Source organism: Scylla paramamosain, chromosome 8, assembly GCF_035594125.1.
Source record: "Scylla paramamosain isolate STU-SP2022 chromosome 8, ASM3559412v1, whole genome shotgun sequence".
Taxonomy (NCBI): Eukaryota; Metazoa; Arthropoda; class Malacostraca; order Decapoda; family Portunidae; genus Scylla; species Scylla paramamosain.
Window position 1 is genome coordinate 22,833,319 of NC_087158.1, and position 21,155 is coordinate 22,854,473.

At 43.0% G+C, this 21,155-nt stretch overlaps 1 protein-coding gene across 4 annotated transcripts; it reads right to left on the reverse strand.

Moving 5' to 3' along the window:
- Positions 1-1,014: 1,014 nt before the first annotated feature.
- On the reverse strand, positions 1,015-20,912 carry LOC135102991 (uncharacterized). Of its 4 annotated transcripts, none has more exons than XM_064008791.1 (7): positions 20,688-20,912; positions 3,651-3,698; positions 3,378-3,503; positions 2,817-3,055; positions 2,515-2,635; positions 1,750-1,865; positions 1,015-1,339 (listed from the first exon to the last, which is right to left on the reverse strand). In XM_064008791.1, exons 2-7 carry the CDS (start codon positions 3,696-3,698, stop codon positions 1,075-1,077), a joined length of 915 nt encoding a protein of 304 aa, XP_063864861.1. In that variant the 5' UTR covers positions 20,688-20,912; the 3' UTR covers positions 1,015-1,074. The 4 variants fall into 4 exon arrangements, with proteins under 4 accessions (XP_063864861.1, XP_063864858.1, XP_063864860.1 ...); XM_064008788.1 differs by lacking the exon at positions 20,688-20,912 and adding an exon at positions 18,156-18,590; XM_064008790.1 differs by lacking the exon at positions 20,688-20,912 and adding an exon at positions 4,211-4,323.
- Positions 20,913-21,155: the final 243 nt, after the last annotated feature.

Here is a 21,155-nt window from a genome sequence, read left to right on the forward strand (position 1 = left end):
ATATATATATATATATATATATATATATATATATATATACACATATATATATATATATATATATATATATATATATATATATATATATATATATATATATATATATATATATATATATATATATATATATATATATATATATATATATATATATATACCTACCTTGAACTTCATATTGACAATAAATAATGTTATAAATAATATCAAAGATAAATATTCATGTAAGAATACTATTCGGCATAAATGCGTGTGGGAAATGTGTGTGTGTGTGTGTGTGTGTGTGTGTTAATTAGCATTCATGGAGGTCGTAGGGAAGCGACAGCGGCGTCGACGGCGCTGATGAAGAGATGTATCTTTCTGTTAATGTATGTGTGTATGTATATCAGCATGACTGCCTACCTTATTAGTCTTGGAATACATGGGCAATGAGTGTTACCTATAGTGAAGTGAAGCAGAATCTAACAGTTCCGTTAATGTCCTTGCTTCACAGCGAGTCATATTGTGTCATATTTACGGTCACCCGCAGGCTCCATCTGGTGCTGGCTAACAATCCTCCACTAACACCAAAGCTGTAGTAATTTTCCTACTCCGTGGATGCCCTGACACACTAGGAGCAGTGAAACCCAGTTGCGTTTCATTTATACGCTCGAAACACCGAAACAATATCTTTTGATGCTTCAGTATTCATGTCTTTCGGAATCACGCATGTTATATTTGTATGGCGAGAAAAGCAATGGAAATCCTCGTGTCAGATTCCATCCCTGTACTACAATTTACTCAATAATTTAAAACAGACACCTTAGAATCAGCGAAGAAGTAAAGTAATTTAGAAATTTCTTCCATGGCGCCCCATCAACTACGGTCATATAGCGCTGGATTGTAAAATGCATAAAAATACAAAAAAAGAAAGAATCAAAATTAAAGTAAAAAAAAAAATAGTTCAAATTTAAAAGCAAAAAAAAAAAAAGAAGAAGAAGAAGAAGGTAAAAACTAAAAACTATAAATTAAGCGGGCTGAGATTTGAATAATCAGCGAAGAAGCGAATGTCTGCTGGGTGAAGGTGAGCAGGAGGATCTAGTCGCACGTGCAGTGTGATGGCGGGCAGTAGGGCGGGGTGTGGTTGCAGTTATTGACACACCACTCGTCCATCCCCGGAACTGTCTGCCAAACGCCCACCGGTCTGCACACCCCTGAGCCACCCTGGGTTGTCGTGGTGGTGGTGGTGGTAGTGGTGGTGGCTTTGGTGGTGGTGGTTGTGCCCCCATTATTCGTTGTGAAGGTGGAGGGCGATGTGCCTGGCTGTGCCGTGGGTGGCGCCGAGGTGATACTGACACTCTCCCTGGAATAAGGCAAGGAGATTGTATTCACTGTTTTTGATAGAAAGCGGGAGATATAGTATTAGATAATTCTGTTCACGCTGGCCACTCCCGTCCCAGAGTCGTATATCTGAGACTTCATCAAGGTACTCTTAAAATCTTTGCTTTTGTAAATTTTGATTGTGACTTGATTATTCTGTAACAAGTAGAAGACTGAACTGTGACATGTTATTTCCTGAACAGGCAGATATACAGTCGCATGACATTGGACTCAAAACATGACAAACTGGTAGTGTGTATCCTTTCTGATTAAAGATCCGTAGTGCCTTTAGAAATACCGTGAGAGCGAATCACATTTATCGGAGATAGAGGCGAATTAGGTAAGGGACGTATAAGGTAGTGAGGTTGCGTTGAGCGAGATACGAGTACTGACCCTGTTCTCGTGATAGCAACGTCGGCGCATGCGCGGAACTCTTCCTGAGGGCCGCATCCCACTGCCCCCGTGCCATCCTCGCAGACTCCCCAGTTGTTACCCGACACGTAACGCCACTGAAAACACGCGTACATTAGCACACACAACAATAGCAGTAGCAGCATCAGTACCAGTGGTAAGTAGTAGTAGTAGTAGTAATAAGAGAAGGAGGATGAGGATTAATTGTAATGGTAGTAGCAGTAATCTATTGACAAAATTATAAATGAAAATTCCTGAAAAGTATAAAATAAGGAAATAAAGGTTTGTCAAAATGTAACACACACACACACACACACACACACTTGTGGTAATATTTGGTATGAAATGATTGTTGGGATGTATTGTATGTTGGGGCGGCAGTTGTGTGTTGTGGTGATTGTGTGTTGCAGTGTCGTAGTGGTGTGAGAGGTGATGCTGTTTAGCTCTGTGTGATAGTGTCCTGTACTGTAGTTATGGTTATGTTACAGAGGATCATGACGGCGGAAATACTAACTGTAATGGTTATGGGGGTGTTGATGCTAATGTTTTTTTTTTTTTTATGTAAGTTAGGTGGTAGTGCTGGTTTAGGACATGGCCAGTGGTGGTGGAGGTCGAGGTTGTATTAATAGTGGTGGTAGTGGCGATGGCGGTAGGGCTCGTGTTAATGTGGATGGGGTTGATAGTGGTGGCAGTATAAAAAAAATAGTAATGATGGTGGTGGTGGTGGTGGCAGTCACTATTACTTACCTGCAGGACACACTGGGTGCAGGAGACGTCTGCTGGAAGCCTCAGGTCAATCGTGTGTTCTCCCAGGTTGGTGTCAATGTAGTGCTGGAAGACCGAGCCATCAGCCGAATAGAGAGGATGCCTGCCGGTACACACACACACATTATTAGCAGGTCTTTTATCTGATGATTTTCATCAGGTATTAATAAGAGAACCACTTTTTAGAACCCGGTTAATCATCTCTGTGGCCTTTGAAAATAGCCGTGGTGAGAGAGCAGAGCGTTTCTGAACTCAGCTGACACTCACTCATAGCTGACACTCACTCATTCAGGCAGGTCTGGGAGGCCTCCACGCTGGGGTTGTTGTTGGGACAGATCCGGAACTCGAAGTATCCCCTGTGGTTGGCGGTGACGTCCACGACCACGGGGATGACCTGCCCCTGGGTGTAGGTCCTCACAATGGTGCCCGTGGCGTACAGTCCCCCAGCCTCGTGCGGGCGTGGGTCCTCGTCCCAGGCGTCGCCACAGATGCCACATTTGCCGCCCTGCATCTGATACTGGTACTGCGGCACGCAAGTGGACAAGATGGGGTGTTATTGTGGCGAGCGAGCGCGTGCGCGCGCGCGCACGCGTGTGCACTCACGCACGCACGCACGCACGCGCACACACACACACACACACACACACACACACACACACACACACACACACACACACACACACACACACATTTCTGTCATTTAACAACAAAACTTTAAAACATCATTAAAACTAATGAAATAAAAAAGTTTAAATTAATTTAACAAAGATAAGAAGAATAAGAATAATAAGACTAGGAAAAATAAATAATAATAATAGTAAGAACACAATCTTACACAGTCTTACATTGAAACCGCCACAGAAGCCCTCGTTGTCGTTGTAGTCTGCGGGGGTGTCGAAGCCATACCTCCAGGCTGAGGCGCGGGAGGGCGGCTCAATGAGACGAGCGTGGCCACGGCAGCTTCCCGCCCACTGATGGCGAAGGGCGGGGAGGGATAGGAGAAATAAGGGTATGAATGGAAGTGTATGCATGCATGGCATTAGCGTTCATGCAAAATAGTGAAAGAGATCATGATTGAAATCGAGTATTTACACACACACACACACACACTGGCTTACCGTGACCACAATCACCATCACCACCCACAGATAAGGTCGCACGCCCATCTGAAAAAAAAAAGACTAGTCACTTATCTTGGAAAATGGAAGTAGGCACGGATTTAACGTAAAAAAAAACGAGTATTGTCCTTTCTCTCTCTCTCTCTCTCTCTCTCTCTCTCTCTCTCTCTCTCTCTCTCTCTCTCTCTCTCTCTCTCTCATTGGGAAACAAGGGAATCCAGATTTACCATACGGCGTGTGCCTCACAAAGGATGTAACGTAAATGTGTATGGAAGCACGAGTTACCAGCGGCTATTGGATGACGTCAGTTTCGTCGGCGCGGGCAAGGTTGGAAGAAAAGCTTCCTGTCCATAGCGTGAGTCAGGAGAAGAGTTACCGCGAAGGAACAGTTAAAATCTGGCTTTGTGTTGACGCATTGGCCTTGAGATGACTGAGCTTAAAACACGAATAGTGAGATGTACTAAAGTCAAATACTGAGGAACTTCATTGTTTTAGGTTTAGTTACCATGTTCAGGAGATGGAAGCGAGAGGCCAAATACAGAGCTGTCAGATCCCATTACCTGATACAGTGAGTGAATGACCGATTGAATCCTCGTGCCGCGCGGCGTGTGAAGGCACTGTAAGGCTGCCCCGCTGCCCTCAAACTGGCCCTCGGGAGTGCTAGTGCCAGACTATATGACATCAGAGTGACGTCAGAAATGGTTGAAGCGGATGTAAGAGCCTGTGACCTGCTGGTGTGGTGGCTGTAGCCTTTGTGTTGCCCAGTGCAGAACAATACATGGATAGGGAAGCTAAAAATTAACGCTAACTTGTCCTGATGTACTTAAGGCAGAGATAATTTCCGTGCTTATTGGGAGCAGACACCTTAATGTAAAGTATGACAAACTTGTATTTATTTGAATGATTTTTATTACTTGACTGCGATATTAATAGAAGTGTCCGGAGATGTTATGGTTTTCCTTTCATACTAATAGTGTCCGGAGAGAGTCTGTTTTTTTCTTTTGGAAATATATCAGAAACATGAGTGAAATATAAGTAGGCATGTTATTTTCCCAGATTTACAACGATAACATTTTTTTTTAAATGTATCGAAAAAGAAAAAAAAAACACGCAAGAAACACGCCTGAGTACAGACGTCTTCCCCGCTGCAGGCCCTGTGCAGGTGTAGGTGAATATGTGTAGTGGCTCTCGGTAAAAGATCCACACCTCAACATTGGTCTGTACTCTCCTCCTCCGCACAAACCTTCCATAACATTAGCCCAGTTGGAGTGATCCTTTTTGACCTCTCTCAGGAGTATGCTGCCAATCCGTGCACGGCCTGTCTACATCAATACCTAACACGCGGGCAAGCTCAGACACGGATACCCACGCACAGCAGCAGGTGTGATGTGTGTGTCAAAGCCGATGTGCAAACTGACATCTTCAGCAAGCCTCTCTTCCTTTTATCATCTTCGCGAATGATGTAAATGCACTTCAGGCAACAGGTTTCGCGGACAAGACAAAATCATTCCTCCTGTCAAACAATAGAAAACCCGTCTCTCATACTCCGTCATGGGATAAGTGGTGGTGACGTTAACATGAGAATGATCGGCTCCACTAGAGGGTAACCGGGACTCCTCAAGCGTCACTGATGGTTAATGGAGGCTTCATCCAAACTCAAGAACTCTTACAGAAAAGGAATATTAAACTAATGAATATTACATGAAATTGTACGGAGATACATTAAACACGGCAAGTCAGTCAGAACATTGCTTTGTTAGCATGATTTATGTACAGCTAGTTTGAGAGCGTCTCTCGTCCCTCACTTTGCCGCTGCAAAATAACGATCTGCTTCCGCGTTATTTCTTGGCGGTCTTACAGGAATTTAAGAAAAGCAAAAACCGTAAAAAGCTACCGTGCATTTAAGAAGAAGTGATTGGTTAATAACTTGGAGGATAAATTGAGAACTCATCATCAGCCGAGGTTGACGTTCCGCAGATTGAAGGTTAGGTCAGTGTGACGCTTGTAACACCTGCTTACCCTAGGGGCGTGGCTGAGGGCACGGGGAGGGAGGCAGGGAAAGAGAATCGGTAGGAGGACATGAAGGGACGGAGATAGAGAGGGAACACGCACAAGAAAAGCACAATGGGAAATCCAAACAACATGCGGATGCTTTTGTGGGAGACTTGGGGTGGGTACCTCTTTGTGTCCAGCGAGGAAACGCGGCGGCATGAGAGAACCACTGTTATTGTGGCATCCGCATCCTGTGTGAATGTCTCGAAGAAACTAAGCGTCTGTGTCCCATGTGTTCTGTTCTCCTGATGGTGGTGGTGGTGATGGCAAACTGAACACGGATAGTAACATCGAGTCATTGCTTAAGAGTCCCATGAATGTTATATGCATTATCAACGGGGTATTTCATCAGTTCACCGCGATTCATTGACTCGTGCCGCCAAGAGACACCTGCCAATCAGTCAATAAAAGATGTTACCGTAATCGCTGGTTCAGGTTGTGTAATGTGCACGTGTTGACAAAGATGATAAAACAAGAGGAAATTTTAGAATAAAAAATGAAATTAATTGATGAGTCTTTTTACGCTTGTGTAACTTTATACAAGAATGATAATAAAAACGCTTGCACATGTTAATATGCGGAGATAAGATTCGTGTCTTTGGATTTATTGCCTTTCGTTATAACTCAGTGATGACCACACCGGCGACGACGATGGTGGCAATGGAAGCAACGACGACGACAATAATGATAACAATGAAAATAGCGACAACAGTGAGAGACTAACAATAACAAGAACTACTACTACTACTACTACTACTACTACTACTACTACTACTACTACTACTACTACTACTACTACTACTACTGCTGCTGCTATTACTACTACTACTACTAATACTTTATGTAAGAGGGGGCACTGGCCAAGGGCAACAAAAAGTATTTGAAAAAGGCCCACCGGAGTGCCAGCCCCTAAAAATCGTACTGAGCTTTCTGTGTTTAATGCATCTCCGTACAATTCCATGTAACATTCACTGTCTTTAAAGAGTTCTTCAGTTTGGAGGAAGCCTTACAACTACTACCACTAGCACTTCTACGGCAAGAGAGAAACTACTATTGGGTAAAGGAAAACATGGTGATGAAAAAAAAAAAAAAAAAAATCAAAACCCCCACCATTACAAACTTCCGTCCACACACCAATTACCCAACGAGAGAAAAGAAGGACTTTGACAACCTCCTTCAATCCTCTACTTGGCACTTCCTCACCATCATTCACTTGTTACTGAACACGCCTGTACAAAACATGCTGCGTCAGGAGGGAAGGGAAGAGAACCTGAGGAAGGGAATAGGAAAGGGAAGGGAAGGAGGCGCGGCTTGAATTCACCGTACATCCGCTACTGAGAATGGAAGGGAGAGGAAGTATGGCGGTCCACTATGCTAGCTCTTATAGCTGTACCAGGGCAAGGCAGTGTGTGAGAGGGAAGTGAGGCATGGTCACTACTGAACCACCCTCCTCACTCTCCCAGCCACTTCTTCCCACACCTTCCCATGTCCTCATAATTACAAAACAGGATAAGGAAGTAGGTAAGGATGGGAAGAGGTGGGGCAGTGGTGTGGTGAGGGAGTGTCAATGCGGGAGCGAATGTAGAGCAGTACGTACAAGTGTGTGTGTGTGTGTGTGTGTGTGTGTTTATTTCTTCCTTTTGATCGCATGTTTAATTCTTATTGGTGGTTTAATCATCCGTATACTCGATAATTTTCTCTTGTTTGTATGTATCCGTTTGTTTTATGATGACTATTCTTCCTTACTCGATTGAATTTTTTTTCTGCTTTCCATACGTAGTAGTCTGTAAGGAGGAGTATCAAGACGCTCAGAAAATAGGCCTGCTTTTCTTTCGGAGATTCTATCCATTTTCTTTTGGAGAGAAGAGAGATAGGGCAGAGAGGGAGAGGGGGAGAGAGCTTCATTTATTTATTTACTTATCTGTTCATTGCTCACAGCACGTTCTCCCTTACATTTACTCTCGATGTTTGATGCAAAGTCCATAATATCAATTGGCTATAACATTTCGGGTGGCGTGAGTGGTACAGAGGAAGTAGAGGATGTGCTGGTGTACTCGCGATGGGAGAGAGAAACGCTGGATGCAAGACGGAGCCATGCTGTTTGTTGAGTTAATCGTATCCTCATATCCCTTACCTGGACTCCCTCTGTCCTATTTCACTCATGATTCCGTCAGAAGGATGACAGTCATGCACCAACAATCTTATAAACAACCTTGTGAGCTAACAGCTATACAGAATGCACAAACAAGTCTGTAAACAACCATAAACAACCCAATACACAATCATACGGAATGAATAAACAACTGTAAACAACCATGCATAATTCACATACATCTCTATAAACAACTATACAGAATGCACAAACAACCTTATAAGTAACCCTGCAGACTAACAGCCATACAAAGGACGGTGTCAGTTGCCGCACGTGGCCTCTGAAAGTGAAAACCCACCGCTGTAAACAAACAGGTCAGCGGAAATATCTTGCCTGAGATGTTCCCGATATTGTGAGTTGCGACGGAAACTCGAAATACTGGATCTCCCCTTCCTTATTTATTTGTCTGCTTGTTTTCCGTTCTTTTGCTGATTTTGCTGTTTTTCATCCTCTTTTTTTATATATATTTTTTTTTACTCCTTGTTGTCTTTGTTGTTGTTGTTGTTGTTGTTGTTGTTGTTGTTGTTGTTGTTGTTGTTGTTGTTGTTTTAGTGCCCATATTTTTTTTATTTTTTTTTTTATTTAAGTTCTTGTCTTTGCGATTGCCCTCCTTTTTTTTTACCACCATCTCCACCGCCTCCTCCTCCTTCTCCACCTTGTTCTTGTTCTTCTTGGTCTCATTGTTCTTCTATTATTGTTTTTTTTTCTGCTCTTCTTCTTCTTCTTCTTCTTCCTCTTATTCTTCTTCTAATATTCTTATTCTTCTCCATTATTATACTGTTTTTTTCTTCCTCTCCTTCAGGTGAGCTGTTTCCTTCAGATTACCACGGCAGTTTTCCAAGCAGGTGAACAACTCTCATTAATTCCGTGCTGAGGTTGTGATCGAGTTGAACATTTCCGTCACGAGCCTCATGCACTGGCTGGCTGGTTTCTTTGGGTCCTCCAGCAGTGGTGAGTAACCTGGAGCATCCAACGCCCTTTGCAAGACTGAGGGACCCACGTGAAGATGGCAATGATAGTACTATGGAGAGACCATAATCTGAAACACTTCTGCGCCGTATCCCCACTACTTTCAAAAGTCTCTAGTTGAAGCTACACCGGTTATTAAAGGTGTTTTTACGGTTTTAGTGACATTTTAGCAAGATTTCTACATTATTATCAGGAGAAACGCTCTTGAGAACCTGGGTAATCATCTCTGTGGCCCTTGAAAATAATAGTGATGAGAGTGCATAGCGTTTCAGAATTCCGATCTTGGGTCCACGTACAATCCCTTATCAGTATTTGTGTGTGGGAGGAGGAAGGCCGTGGGGACGTTTCAAGGTCTAGTTCAGGAGTCCTCAGTTCAGTTGTTGATCAGGAATGTCGCCTTTGTATCGACACTCGCTCTCCCTCACGTGTTCCTTCTGACTCTCTGGGATGATCCAATTTCTTTCTTCTTCCCTCTCTTTTATCTTATTGTCATGAATTTATACATCGCTCCTTTTACTTCTTCGGGATTATCTTTTCGTTTTTTTTTATTATCAAACAAGTACTTTCCAACAAAGTTTCCCTCTCTATATATGGTTGTTGTAGTTCTGCGTTCCTCTTTCTCCTATCCTCATATCCTAAGCACCATATTAAAAGTGGATCAGGTCTTTATATTCAATCTCACACATTGCATGTTGTTGGCTCGCACCAGAATCATATAATCTTCATGTGTTTATTCAATTAATTTCTGAGGCTTAAACATGTATATTTCCTTTTGCCATCCTTCAAAAACCAATAATAACTTCCTGAGGTCAGACGCCAGCTAGGGCATACGTACGTGGTTTCCATCAGCAGTAGTATTACTATGAAAGTTAAGGTGGCATCTATTAAATATCTAGGTACTCTTTAATGACAGATATTCAAGAGTCGGTGAACGATCTGAAATATCACGAAGAGGTCCATGAGCTAAATTTGGGTTTGGAGATCATGGTATAGTTTTCTTAAATCTTTGTTCATATTCACCGGCTCTCCGTCATCCCAATACGTGTGTGTGTGTGTGTGTGTGTGTGTTAATAGTTCACACTTTTTTGTTTGTTTTTCTGCCTGTCTGTCAGTCAGTCAGTCAGTCAGTAAGTCTCTCTCTCTCTCTCTCTCTCTCTCTCTCTCTCTCTCTCTCTCTCTCTCTCTCTCTCTCTCTCTCTCTCTCTCTCTCTCTCTCTCTCTCTCTCTCTCTCTCTCTCTCATGTAATCTGTCCTCTCGGAATGCGGACATAATTGACTTAATCTTTAGTTTACATTGCCAATATTAACGTTAAAGTTATGCCAGCAAGATACTTAATATTTTTAGGGGAACAGGGTGAGAGCGCGGGGACAGGATGTGTGTAAGACTTGTAATAGACTGGTGAAGTTTAGTCATCAACGAGAAAGCTCCGAAACAGCCGTGATTTCGTTGCCGGGAATACAGAGATGAATCCGAGAGAGTGAAAATGAAAGTGACGGGAAAGTATGATGTTACATATTAACAGGAAAGTACGAGGAGCTTCAATGATGATGAAAATGTGACAGTGTGCCTAGAGCATGCAGTAGTACAGGGAAAAGTTTAGCTTGCCATCTGTGGCGACAGCTTTCCCTGCCACCCTTGTGTTTTCTCCCTAGCTTATCCATTGCCATCACCACCAGTCTGTCTTAGGATTGTCATCACATGATCTGTCTCCTATACAATACGATGGAGGATACATTATTATTATTATTATTATTTTTTTTTTTTTTTTTTTGTGGCGAGTGTGAGGTTCCACTCCTCACAGAACTTGTAATTTCAAAACGCTTTAGGCTTTCATCAGATCTATTTTAAAAGGCTACAGAGATTATAAGTCACGTTCTCATGCGTTTCTTTTTTTTCTTTCAATGAATGATGCAGGATCCTTGTTAAACTATCAACAGATTCACGAAAATTAGAAGTAAGGGAGAGTGAGGCGGTGGTGGTAGAATTGGTGATGTGAAGGACTTCTTGGGTGGTAGTAATGGCAGGACGTGCTTAGATTGACGAGGGCACCAGATGGCGTTGGTGTGTAGGGCTCATTCCTCGCCAGCTGGTGCCCCTCTCCGTTCACCCAAGCATAGTGCACACACACACACACACACACACACACACACACTGATAATTTTGCTGCTGTTTTATACACTCCAACATCACAGAACAAAACTTACTGCTGCTACAGTCATCAGGTTGTTAGTGTTGAATCATTGGGGAGCTTTAAGAGAAGATTGGACAGATTTATGGATGGGGATGGTAGGTGGAAATAGGTTGGTATATTTCATAAAGGGACTACCATGTGTAGGCTTGATGGCTTCTTGCAGCTTCCCTTATTTCTTATGTTCTTATGTTCTTATGTTCTACAACAACGACTCCCACTCCCAGCTTTAGTTTTTGAATACCTTCCACTATCACGTTTCCAGCTACACATTTTCGTCTTTCTCACCCAAAGTTTCCCGCTGAGTCTCCAACATCAATAGGAAAGGATAAGAGGTGTAACTAAGAAACGGTATTTATGTATTATTTTTTGTGCGTGAAATGAAGGACAAAACCACCCGATCAATAAAATAAAGCACAGCAGTAATTTAGTGCATGGTTGAAGCTGCATTGGGTCATTGGTGTCAGATAACAGTTCAGTGCAGTGACAACCCTTATCTGTGCGCCACTGATCACGAGTGCGTGCCCTAATCCACATACTGACATGTTTTTTTTTTTTTTTTTTTTTCCCACTGGCGAGCACGGAGCGGCGCGGCGGCGTGCGGCTTTGGTGGAGGGTAATGAGAGCCACGCGACAGCTGGGGAGGCTCAGGACGCCCCATCGCACACAGGAGATCAGGGAAAATCACGAAAAGGAAAGTATGCGGTGACAAGCTTTCCCTTTTGGACCGCGGGGGGTGATGCGTGTGACTGATGGAGAGTGGCGTGGGCGATATGTCTTGTTTATATATCAGCCAGGAGGCGGAAACTAAATTGGCGCCGCTCACACACACACACACACAAACACACACACACACACACACACACACACACACACACACACACACACACACACACACACACACACACACATTAACGCTTTCCTTGGCTACAGATATGTATTAGTGCCTACAGTTCTAAGTTATTGTTATTTTATTAAATGTAATGCAGGAAAATCTTCACAGGAGACAAAACTGCACAGAATTTTCTTATAATATCTTTCTAAATCGTTAACAGGTGCTTGCGTGGTGCTCGTCCTTCCCTCCACCCCTTTCTGGTTCTTCCCGTGACTTTCCCCAGCGTGGCTTATCATCTGAAATACTGATAAGCCCTGCCTCTAATATCGAACAGCGGGATGAAACCGTAGAAAGAAGGTCTGTAAGTACAATGGTTCTTTTCTTGTTACTTGTATTACTTGCTGTTATGTATACACCTAATACTTATAGTTGTCACGAGTCTGTCGTTTCAAAGTAATTATTCTTGTTACACGTAGTTTCTATCGTGAGGTAGAGTGTTAGAATATTGTTTACGAGTTTATTATGTAATTATGTGCATGCTGCTTTGATATCGTCCTTCCCCTGTTATATTGCGTCTTACCAGGAATTAGCGCTCATACGCCTACTACGACGAGCCTATCGTTCATTATCATTCGTGATCTATACTGCAGCGTAACGAACCAGTAAGAATATTGTACGACTCTACTATATGAATTTGTTTACGCGAGCAAACTTTCATTCGATCCTAGCAAAGTGTCTTCAAAAATCGAAAAAGAAAAGAATAAATAGATAAAAATAAATGAAATAACTAACTGCATCAATAAAATGAATAATAAATAAAGAAAATTCAGTAAATAAAGATCAGTACGTTACGAGTCATGAGAGCGTTTGTGATGGCCTGAGAGCGAGGCACGGAGGTGACGAGGCGTGGTGAAGTTAGGGAGAGGGCGAGGGCCGCTGTGGTAACGGAGGGTGGCATACATCAAAGAGTCGCCGCTCGCTGGCAGTCCATTTTTCTCTTCCCTCTACCAGAAAATCCACAAGAACACTAATGAAGGTGACGTGACGATGGACAATGTACACCTCGTCATCTACTTCCTCGTTTACTTCCTTCTTAGTTGTATGGCGAGGAAAAATGCGCCGTAGAATGTCCATTACAGTGAAAGTCATATCCCATGAGAAGGTGGGAAGTTAGTCTTAGCGTCATGATGTATTTCCAAAGTAACGCATAAGAACAGTGTAACAGCAGGGCAACGAATACACATCTTCACCATCTTGAACGTGTAAATGTAACTAAACCACGCAGTATGCTGCGGACATCAAAGGCTAAAGGACACAAGTGGCCAAAAGACGTGACGTGACTCAAAACCAAGGAGTCGAAGGTTAGATGGAAAGAAGCGTTGGCGAAGTACTCATTACTTAGCGTGAACGCAGGTGATGGAGAACCTATAGGTGCGCCTCCATGAATTACAAAATTGAGCTTCGTAATATTGATTGGTATTCAATGGAAGTGAAACCCACCCTCTGCCGCCCCCCCAAAAAAAAAAAGAATATTCCACAGGTGAGGAAAATCACAACGCTGTGCCTGCGCCTGTGCCTCTAAGGCGACATAGACCAATGAGGGATGAAACTAAACTTATACCAGTGTGATATTTTCCCTCTTGTAGTACCTCTATCAAGGCACAAAAAATAATAATCAATGATCATAATTATTATCAAGGAATAAGAAGGAGGAAGGTATCATGGGGATGGAGACTAAAGTCTGGCAGCGGCTAATAGTAAGAGCAATTGAATATGATTGTAGTTATTTCTGTTACATATTACATAATGAACAGTTTCAAATTAAAAGTATGTTCCTTGTGCGTAATGACAGTGAGATTATTGTTCCCATGACCAAAATCTTAAATAGTGCCTTTGATAAGGAGTAAAAACAGGCTGACTACTCCTGCCTTACTATAGTCTCCCTCTTTGTCTAGGGATGTGGCACAGCTCTTCATGACCACTTACTCACTCACAGTCCCGTGGAGGCTGACTTCCGTCTTCAGTAAGGAGTATAACTGAATAATTTGAGTGAACAAATAGTGATATGTTGTGGCTGAATATTAACACACACACACACACACACACACACACACACACACACACACACACACACACACACACACACACACACACACAGTTAACAAAATATAGTAATTACAGGTGAACTTGTATATTGTTATTTGCATACTGTACACCTGTCGGACTAATAAGGGTTAGCTAGGGTTACGTGGGGCAGGGAGGTGTAACCTGGTGCGTGGCTAGCACAGGTGGCCAAATTCCAGTGCTAACACACACACACACACACACACACACACACACACACACACACACACACACACACACACACACACACACACACACAAAGCTTGACAGTTTTTTGACGCCCTTGACAGTTCTGAGGGCGTTCGTCTTTGTCTTCTTGTTCATGACTCATTGAGGGAGAAGAAAATACAGTATGGTGTGTGTGTGTGTGTGTGTGTGTGTGTGTGTGTGTGTGTGTGTGTGGCTATAGTTAAAAAAAGATAATAAAATTAAATGAATAAACAATCGAGGAAAATTGTAATACATGAGATTAATGAAGCGGTAAAGACGGACAAGAAACTCTTTACGGAAAATAACATTCAACAGTAATTGCATTAACAAGATATACATTTCCCGGATGCAATCCCCTGCGTGGCGGAAGGAATTAAAGTCTTGCTTCTTGGCGACACCTCGCCTACAGCCCTGTGTAGAAAATATGTGACAGAGTAGTCACTGAGGGGAAACTGCGTCCCTGGAGCAGGTGGACGCCTCCCTTATGGTCACGATCAAGTTCAGGGTGGAGGCGACCATCTGGCGCTCCTCTCTCTACTCTCTTTTTCTGCCTGATGGACTGACGCTTGGTTGTGGGTGTGGTCTTCCTGTAGCTGCAGGTACACCAGCACATTCATAGTGGTGCCCCGTCAGCAGGTGACACGCGGCTGCGGACGCTGATGTCCTTGGTGCAAAACAACCACCGAAGGAAGAACATCGTGACAACCAGGTGCTTGACTTATTCAGTAATCATATGCAAGATTATACGTTCTTCAAGGTGTACATCTTCTTACACAGTCATTCTGTTTCCGGGATGTGAATGTTTTGTGATGTAATGTGTGTCATTTTCCGTTCATTGTGTGACTATGTTTGGTATTTGCCTCCTATTCGTTAGGTGAATTGCATGATTGCAGTGTGATTAGAATTACAACGGGCGGTCTGCGGTTACCTCAGACTGAGTGGTACAACCACATTTGTGGTTTCTCACTTTCGAACTTTCGGTAGTTATATCGGAGAGGAGGAGGAGGAGGAGGAGGTAAAAAAAGAAAAGAAGGGTAGGAGGAACAGGTGATTAGGCTGTTTCTCCATAAAAGTTTCAGTGACGCAGCGGTCAGACCGGAGCCTTAACCTCGAGACTCATCAGACATGCTTACTTCGATCGATAGTTTATGGATGGCCGAGGTTTGCTTGTCTATGAAAATGAAGGCCAGAGGCGGCGTGTGTGGTGAACAGCGGAGCGAGACCACGTTTGTTGCAGGAGCGGCGCCACACCTGGCCAGCCAGGCCTTCCTTGCTGCCCCGCGTGCTGCACCGTGCTACACAGTGCTGCGTGGCTGTGAGGTTTCTTTCGTCCTTGCAACAATCAGGAAACATATAGATAAATAAAAAGTAAATAAATTAATAAATAGATAAGTATAGAAATGAACTGATAAGTAAATAAATGAATAAATAAATAAATGAGTAAATAAAGTTGACGGAAAAAAAGATCATAATTGGAGATTCTGTCACTGACTCAGCGTTTCAATATCTTATGAAGAACGTTCCAACATTTCCGTAAACAAGCAAGTGCGCCTCAGAGCGGTCAAGGCGAGGCTTTGGCCACCCATCCGTATTTTGGGTTCCGCTTCCCCTCCTGCGGCGCGGGCAACGACACGATCAACAAATAAAGGAAAAATGAGGAGGAAGGAAGTTGTAAAAAAGACAAGTGAAAAATAATGTTCCGTACAAACACTGGCCTTGCGCATCACTTGTTCCGAAACACGGCGAGGAACTATTGCTGCTGCCACTGCTGTTGATACTTGTGTTACTGCCGGTACTGCTGTTACTGTCACTACTACTACTTGTGATATTACCGATACTGTTACTGATATTATTGCAGTTGTTATTGATATTACTGCTGCTTTTGATCAGCTAGAGAGAGAGAGAGAGAGAGAGAGAGACGCATAGCCGAAAAGTGTGAATTGTTTTAGTTGCCCCTTCCTTTTTAAAGTCAACCGCCGCCATTCATATGGAAGCTCTTATATGCCGATAAGTTAATTCACCAAGGATCAGAAAAGGTGGAAGAGTGAGTGGAAAAAAGCCACGCACTGGTTCCATGACATTGTAATTCCAGTTTACCAGCTGGACTCGTCTCTCCTTGTGTGTTGCTAACATGACTTGGGTAGTTCCTGCAGTCTCCCTCTAGTAGAAGTAATGATAATACAATGCATAATATGTATTTTATTATCATGACTATATTATACTATAATATACAATACTATACTAGTATACTATACTATACTATACTATACTATGCTATACTATACTATACTATGCTATACTATACTGTAGTATAGTACTGTACTATAATAGTACAGTCGGATTTATGACAGCATTGCTGTTGATAATGTGTGTGGGATGATGTGATGTACTGTCAAGGGAGAACAAAGGGAGATTTGAGAGATCCTCCAAAGTTTTTATAGTGAATCATTGAATAAGTCAGTGAACAATACTGGTAAAGCGTTCACGGCGGATATGTGAGGCTAACCAAGTATACCAAGTCTCGATTACTGGGTTATTGACCTTCCCCAGAGAGAGAGAGAGAGAGAGAGAGAGAGAGAGAGAGAGAGAGAGAGAGAGAGAGAAGTTAACTTGTATGGAAGGGGATGTTATGTAAAACAGCTCGAAACAGATGTTAGGGACAAATAAATCACGTTCGACAGGTGTGTGGACTGACGAGTCACTAAATAGGCAGTGATATTTCTCCTGTATGAAAGTGGAGGGCGAGAAGTAAAAAAAAAAAAAAGATGTTTCAGATGAATGGCCGAGGTGCTGAATTGGAAAAGTATGACTTGGATAAGATTAAGTACACACCACTTAAAATTCACAACTGGTCAGTCATTGAGGCCATGGTGGTGTGGGCACCACGTCCTCTTTGTGATGTGGTGAGTAAATCTTTTCATTAGTATCGAAACTGACTCGCATACTTATCAGTAAGAGAAGATGAAAAAAAATATATAATAATAAAAATCAAGTGTATCGTACTTTATGATAAAATAATCACTGAAAGTAATCCGTCTTCTTTTACTAGTAGTCTTATGTTAATTTTTTTTACATTTATCCTCCTCCCTGTTACATCACTGGTTAGAGTTGTTTCAGGGGAATATATTTGTCTTATACACAATCTCGACCCTTCATCCTTACATCCACAAGATTATCCTTTCGCAGTTACATCATCCTTAGCAGAGTTGTGCATCCTTAGCAAACTTTTAACTCACTAAAGGCTTCATTCATGATTAAGTTAGGATATTTTGTTAATCTGTGTTGCTAGTTTCTCAGGTGCTGCAATTTATTGTGCTGGTAACGGCTTCGACTTAAGTGCAGTATAATTCATAAGGATATTAGGTTACACATCTACGTTGCTTGAACACAAGCTATTTCCTACAACAAGAATATAACAACTATATTCTTGGTGATTTTGAAAAAAAAAATAGTATTTACTTCATTGTGTGACAGTGAATGCAGTGCTTGCGATTGAATTATACGTGATGCTGCGCCACCTGAGCATGACTTAATGGACTGCAGGATTCCCTATACCTGAATACAACGGTGCTAACATCGGGAAAGGCTGTTCTAAGGCCATGAATATGTGCCTCCCTCCTCCTTCCACACATGTCTACTAAATGACAGTTAAAAGTCCGCCACAGCACCTCTGAATTCCTCGCGTGATTGTCAGCTTTCAAGGAAAATACATGCCTTTCGAAGTGTATCTGTAAGTGAGGTTAGTAACAGACAACACAAGGCAGCAGGACTCGAGCCGCGAGGTCAGGTCGGAGAGCATTTTCTGATTATAAGATATTTTAAGATAAGGCTAAATTAGGAAACCCCAGGTCCTGTCCCTAGCAGCCTCGCAGTACACTGAGTGAACCCTATCCTGTAAGCACCTCAAGGATCACTGTTTATCAAGGTGTGTTAGGCCGGAAAGAGAAGAAGCTCCTGTACCGCCCTGTCCTCACCTGTTGCCTCGATGCAATGGACAAGGTCATGGAGAGAGGCAGACACACGTAGAGTATGCCGCTCCCAGGCCCCCCACCATGATGCCTGGGGTCCAGTGCACTTCACCGCGCCCTCATGAAGGTCTTCGCCGCCCGAGTCTTCTGTACATACCTTCTGTACCACCACGCTAACGAGTATCACTTGGTGCCGCACGGCACATGATGCCTATGATCTGTTTCCCATTGAGACGGACAGGTAATTAGCACGGAGCCTTCGGAACAAGGGGATGCAGAAGGCCGCTATGTATTCTGATGACCACCTTTGAAACTTAAAGTTCTTAATTAAAATTAGTTATATATGTTCTATAAAGCACCGCACTGCTGTGTTCGTTGCTGTTCAGGGTCAGTCTTTGTGAAAAAGAAGCAAGATATCAAACACCCTATGAGATCCTCGCATATGAGTGGAGCGTCACGAGTGCCGGGGCGTGAGGAGGAGCCGATGGCGTGGGTGCAAGCGATACCAGCCTTTCGTAGACTGGAGAGTGCTGGAAAAAACAGACGCTCGGTTGTAAGCTGTTAGGCTCCGCTCCGCCCCTCAGCTGACGGCACCACGGGTCTGGGATGGCAGGACGTCCAGCCACCCATTGCTGCCGCCTAGCATGTTATGCGAGACGCCATCCATTCATTTAGCAGGTACTTAATTTTAGATACGGTTTTCTTTTCCAAGACTTCAGTTAAAATGTGATAGATTAGCTTATCAGAACACACACACACACACACACACACACACACACACGCGCGCGCGCGCGCGCTCGTCAAATCCGATCACATGACTTTGCAGGGTATTATGCCAAGGAAGGGAAAAAAAATAAAAAATTATATGAATAATGATAATAAAAAAAACTCAAGGGATGAATACTCTCATTCTCACACACCCTCACACACCTCGGGGCTTCCACTGCATCTCGTGGCGTTGCCTCGCAGTCAGTCCACTGGAGTGAGACAACTTAACAAAGACTGAATTAGTGAAGCCGCTTCAAACATTTTATTTACTCATTCATTTTAAATATACTGTTTACTACCTTACCATTTATACATCCTTTTCTAAATGGTGAATAGCCGAGACAAGACATCAAGCTTTGTCTCACGGCAGGAATAATATATTTCAGAATAAGGGATCTTAGTTCCATCGCTCTGATTTTTTTAGTCGCCTTGGGCGACACGCAGGAAGTGCGGAGCTACTTCATTTCCAATACTGGAGTGTGACCGCTAGACCTTGCTCTCTCCCCCTACCACAAAGTAACACTCAAATACCCGTATAGTCTTGCATAACAATATGCAAACTTTGTATAAACATGGATACACTGTTACCTCACATCCACCACTAGTGTTGTGCTGCACCTCGATTTCTTAGTCGGAATAACGCATATTACTAACTAGTGACAACATTAGTAGTATGTGTGAGTTGGGCACAAGATCCAGACGGTAACGTCACTCAGTGCATTTCGCTTTCATAATTTATTCATTATTACTATTTTAAGCCTTCGACTGTTTATCATTACTGTGGTATTATTTAGACTATGTATATTCTGGCAAGCACACACACACACACAACACGCACGCAGGAACGTAAGATGGCTCCACTTCTGGTTGGAAGGTCACAGCTCATCACCTCGGCTTACCTTTGCGTCCGTACCTGCTTTCTGTCTAGCGAACTCATGTGTGAGATGAGAGGAGCATTTAAAGAATAACATCCGTGTGGCAAAGGCGCAGAACACCACAGGGAATGAAACACTTGGCATTCATGGCATATATTTGTTTCCAGCTATAGCACACTCTGTAGTTGGATTGAAAGAATGCTGCCATCGCATTCTTTGGGTATCATTAAAGGTGACTGGAAGGGCGCTGAGTGAGGGGACTAGAAATATTCCTCGCCCTTCTGTGTTACGAGTATTTTCATCCCCATTTTCATCTTTACGCTGATAGATGGACACAGACATTCAAGTGTGAGCATTTAACGTGGAAACAAAAGGAAAATTAGTACCAATATTTTTCTGCGTATAAGTGTTTATACTCAATGAAATTACCCGCTACTCCAGTCATCTCCTCATGTGTTTGCTTCCTCCCTCGACGTATGCAGCGAGGGTGAGACCAGCCGCGATGGCCAGCAGGACCTCACGGAAGACACGGCAACAAGGCCCATTTTCTGAAGCGCTTTTCCCTCTCATCACTACCATTTTCAGAGATGATTAACCGGGTTCTCGAGAGTGCTTCTCCTCTTAATAATGTAGAAATCTTGTTAACCCGTCACTAGAACCGTAAAATAAAATTTAAAAATAATAAATATATAAATAAATAAATAAATAAAAAGAATACCTTAAAGAATACGTGAAACCATCTATAGCTTCTTGAAAGTAGTGGATAGGCGGCGCTGAAATGTTTCAGAATGTGTTCCCAAGTGTGCTGCATGAATTGTTCTTACGTTGCTTACATTTCCGCCGCATGAACGACGGATGGGTTTCCGGTCCTTTGTGTTGCCCCTCTTTGACTCACCTCTGCCGTGATGCAGTGCGGGGCAAGGAAGAGCAAGGCGAGCAGTGTCCTCCAGGCAAGGCAAGACACCTAAATGACCAAGTTCACGATTCAAATACGGAGAGCCGGAAGATCCTCACACACCTGTGGCCTCACCCATCACCTGTGTCAGCACTCCATCAGCATTACATTTTTTTTTCTTTTTTTCACACACCTTTCAAGTTCTCACTAAACATGCCTCACCAGACGCGCCATATCCTTTATGACAAGGTGCCGCCGCTGCCCACGCATAGGCCCCGGCTGCGTAACTGAAGGAATTCGCAATGTAAGGTAGTTTAAAAGTTCAATAGATTTAATTAGATTTCCTAAAGGTAAATATATATGTTACTTTCATGTATACTGCTAAATTAAAACTAGAGGCCATTGCGTACTGTGAATAGGCACAGATGGGAAGACTGCGTGGGTGTGGACAGGCAGGGAACCCTTGGC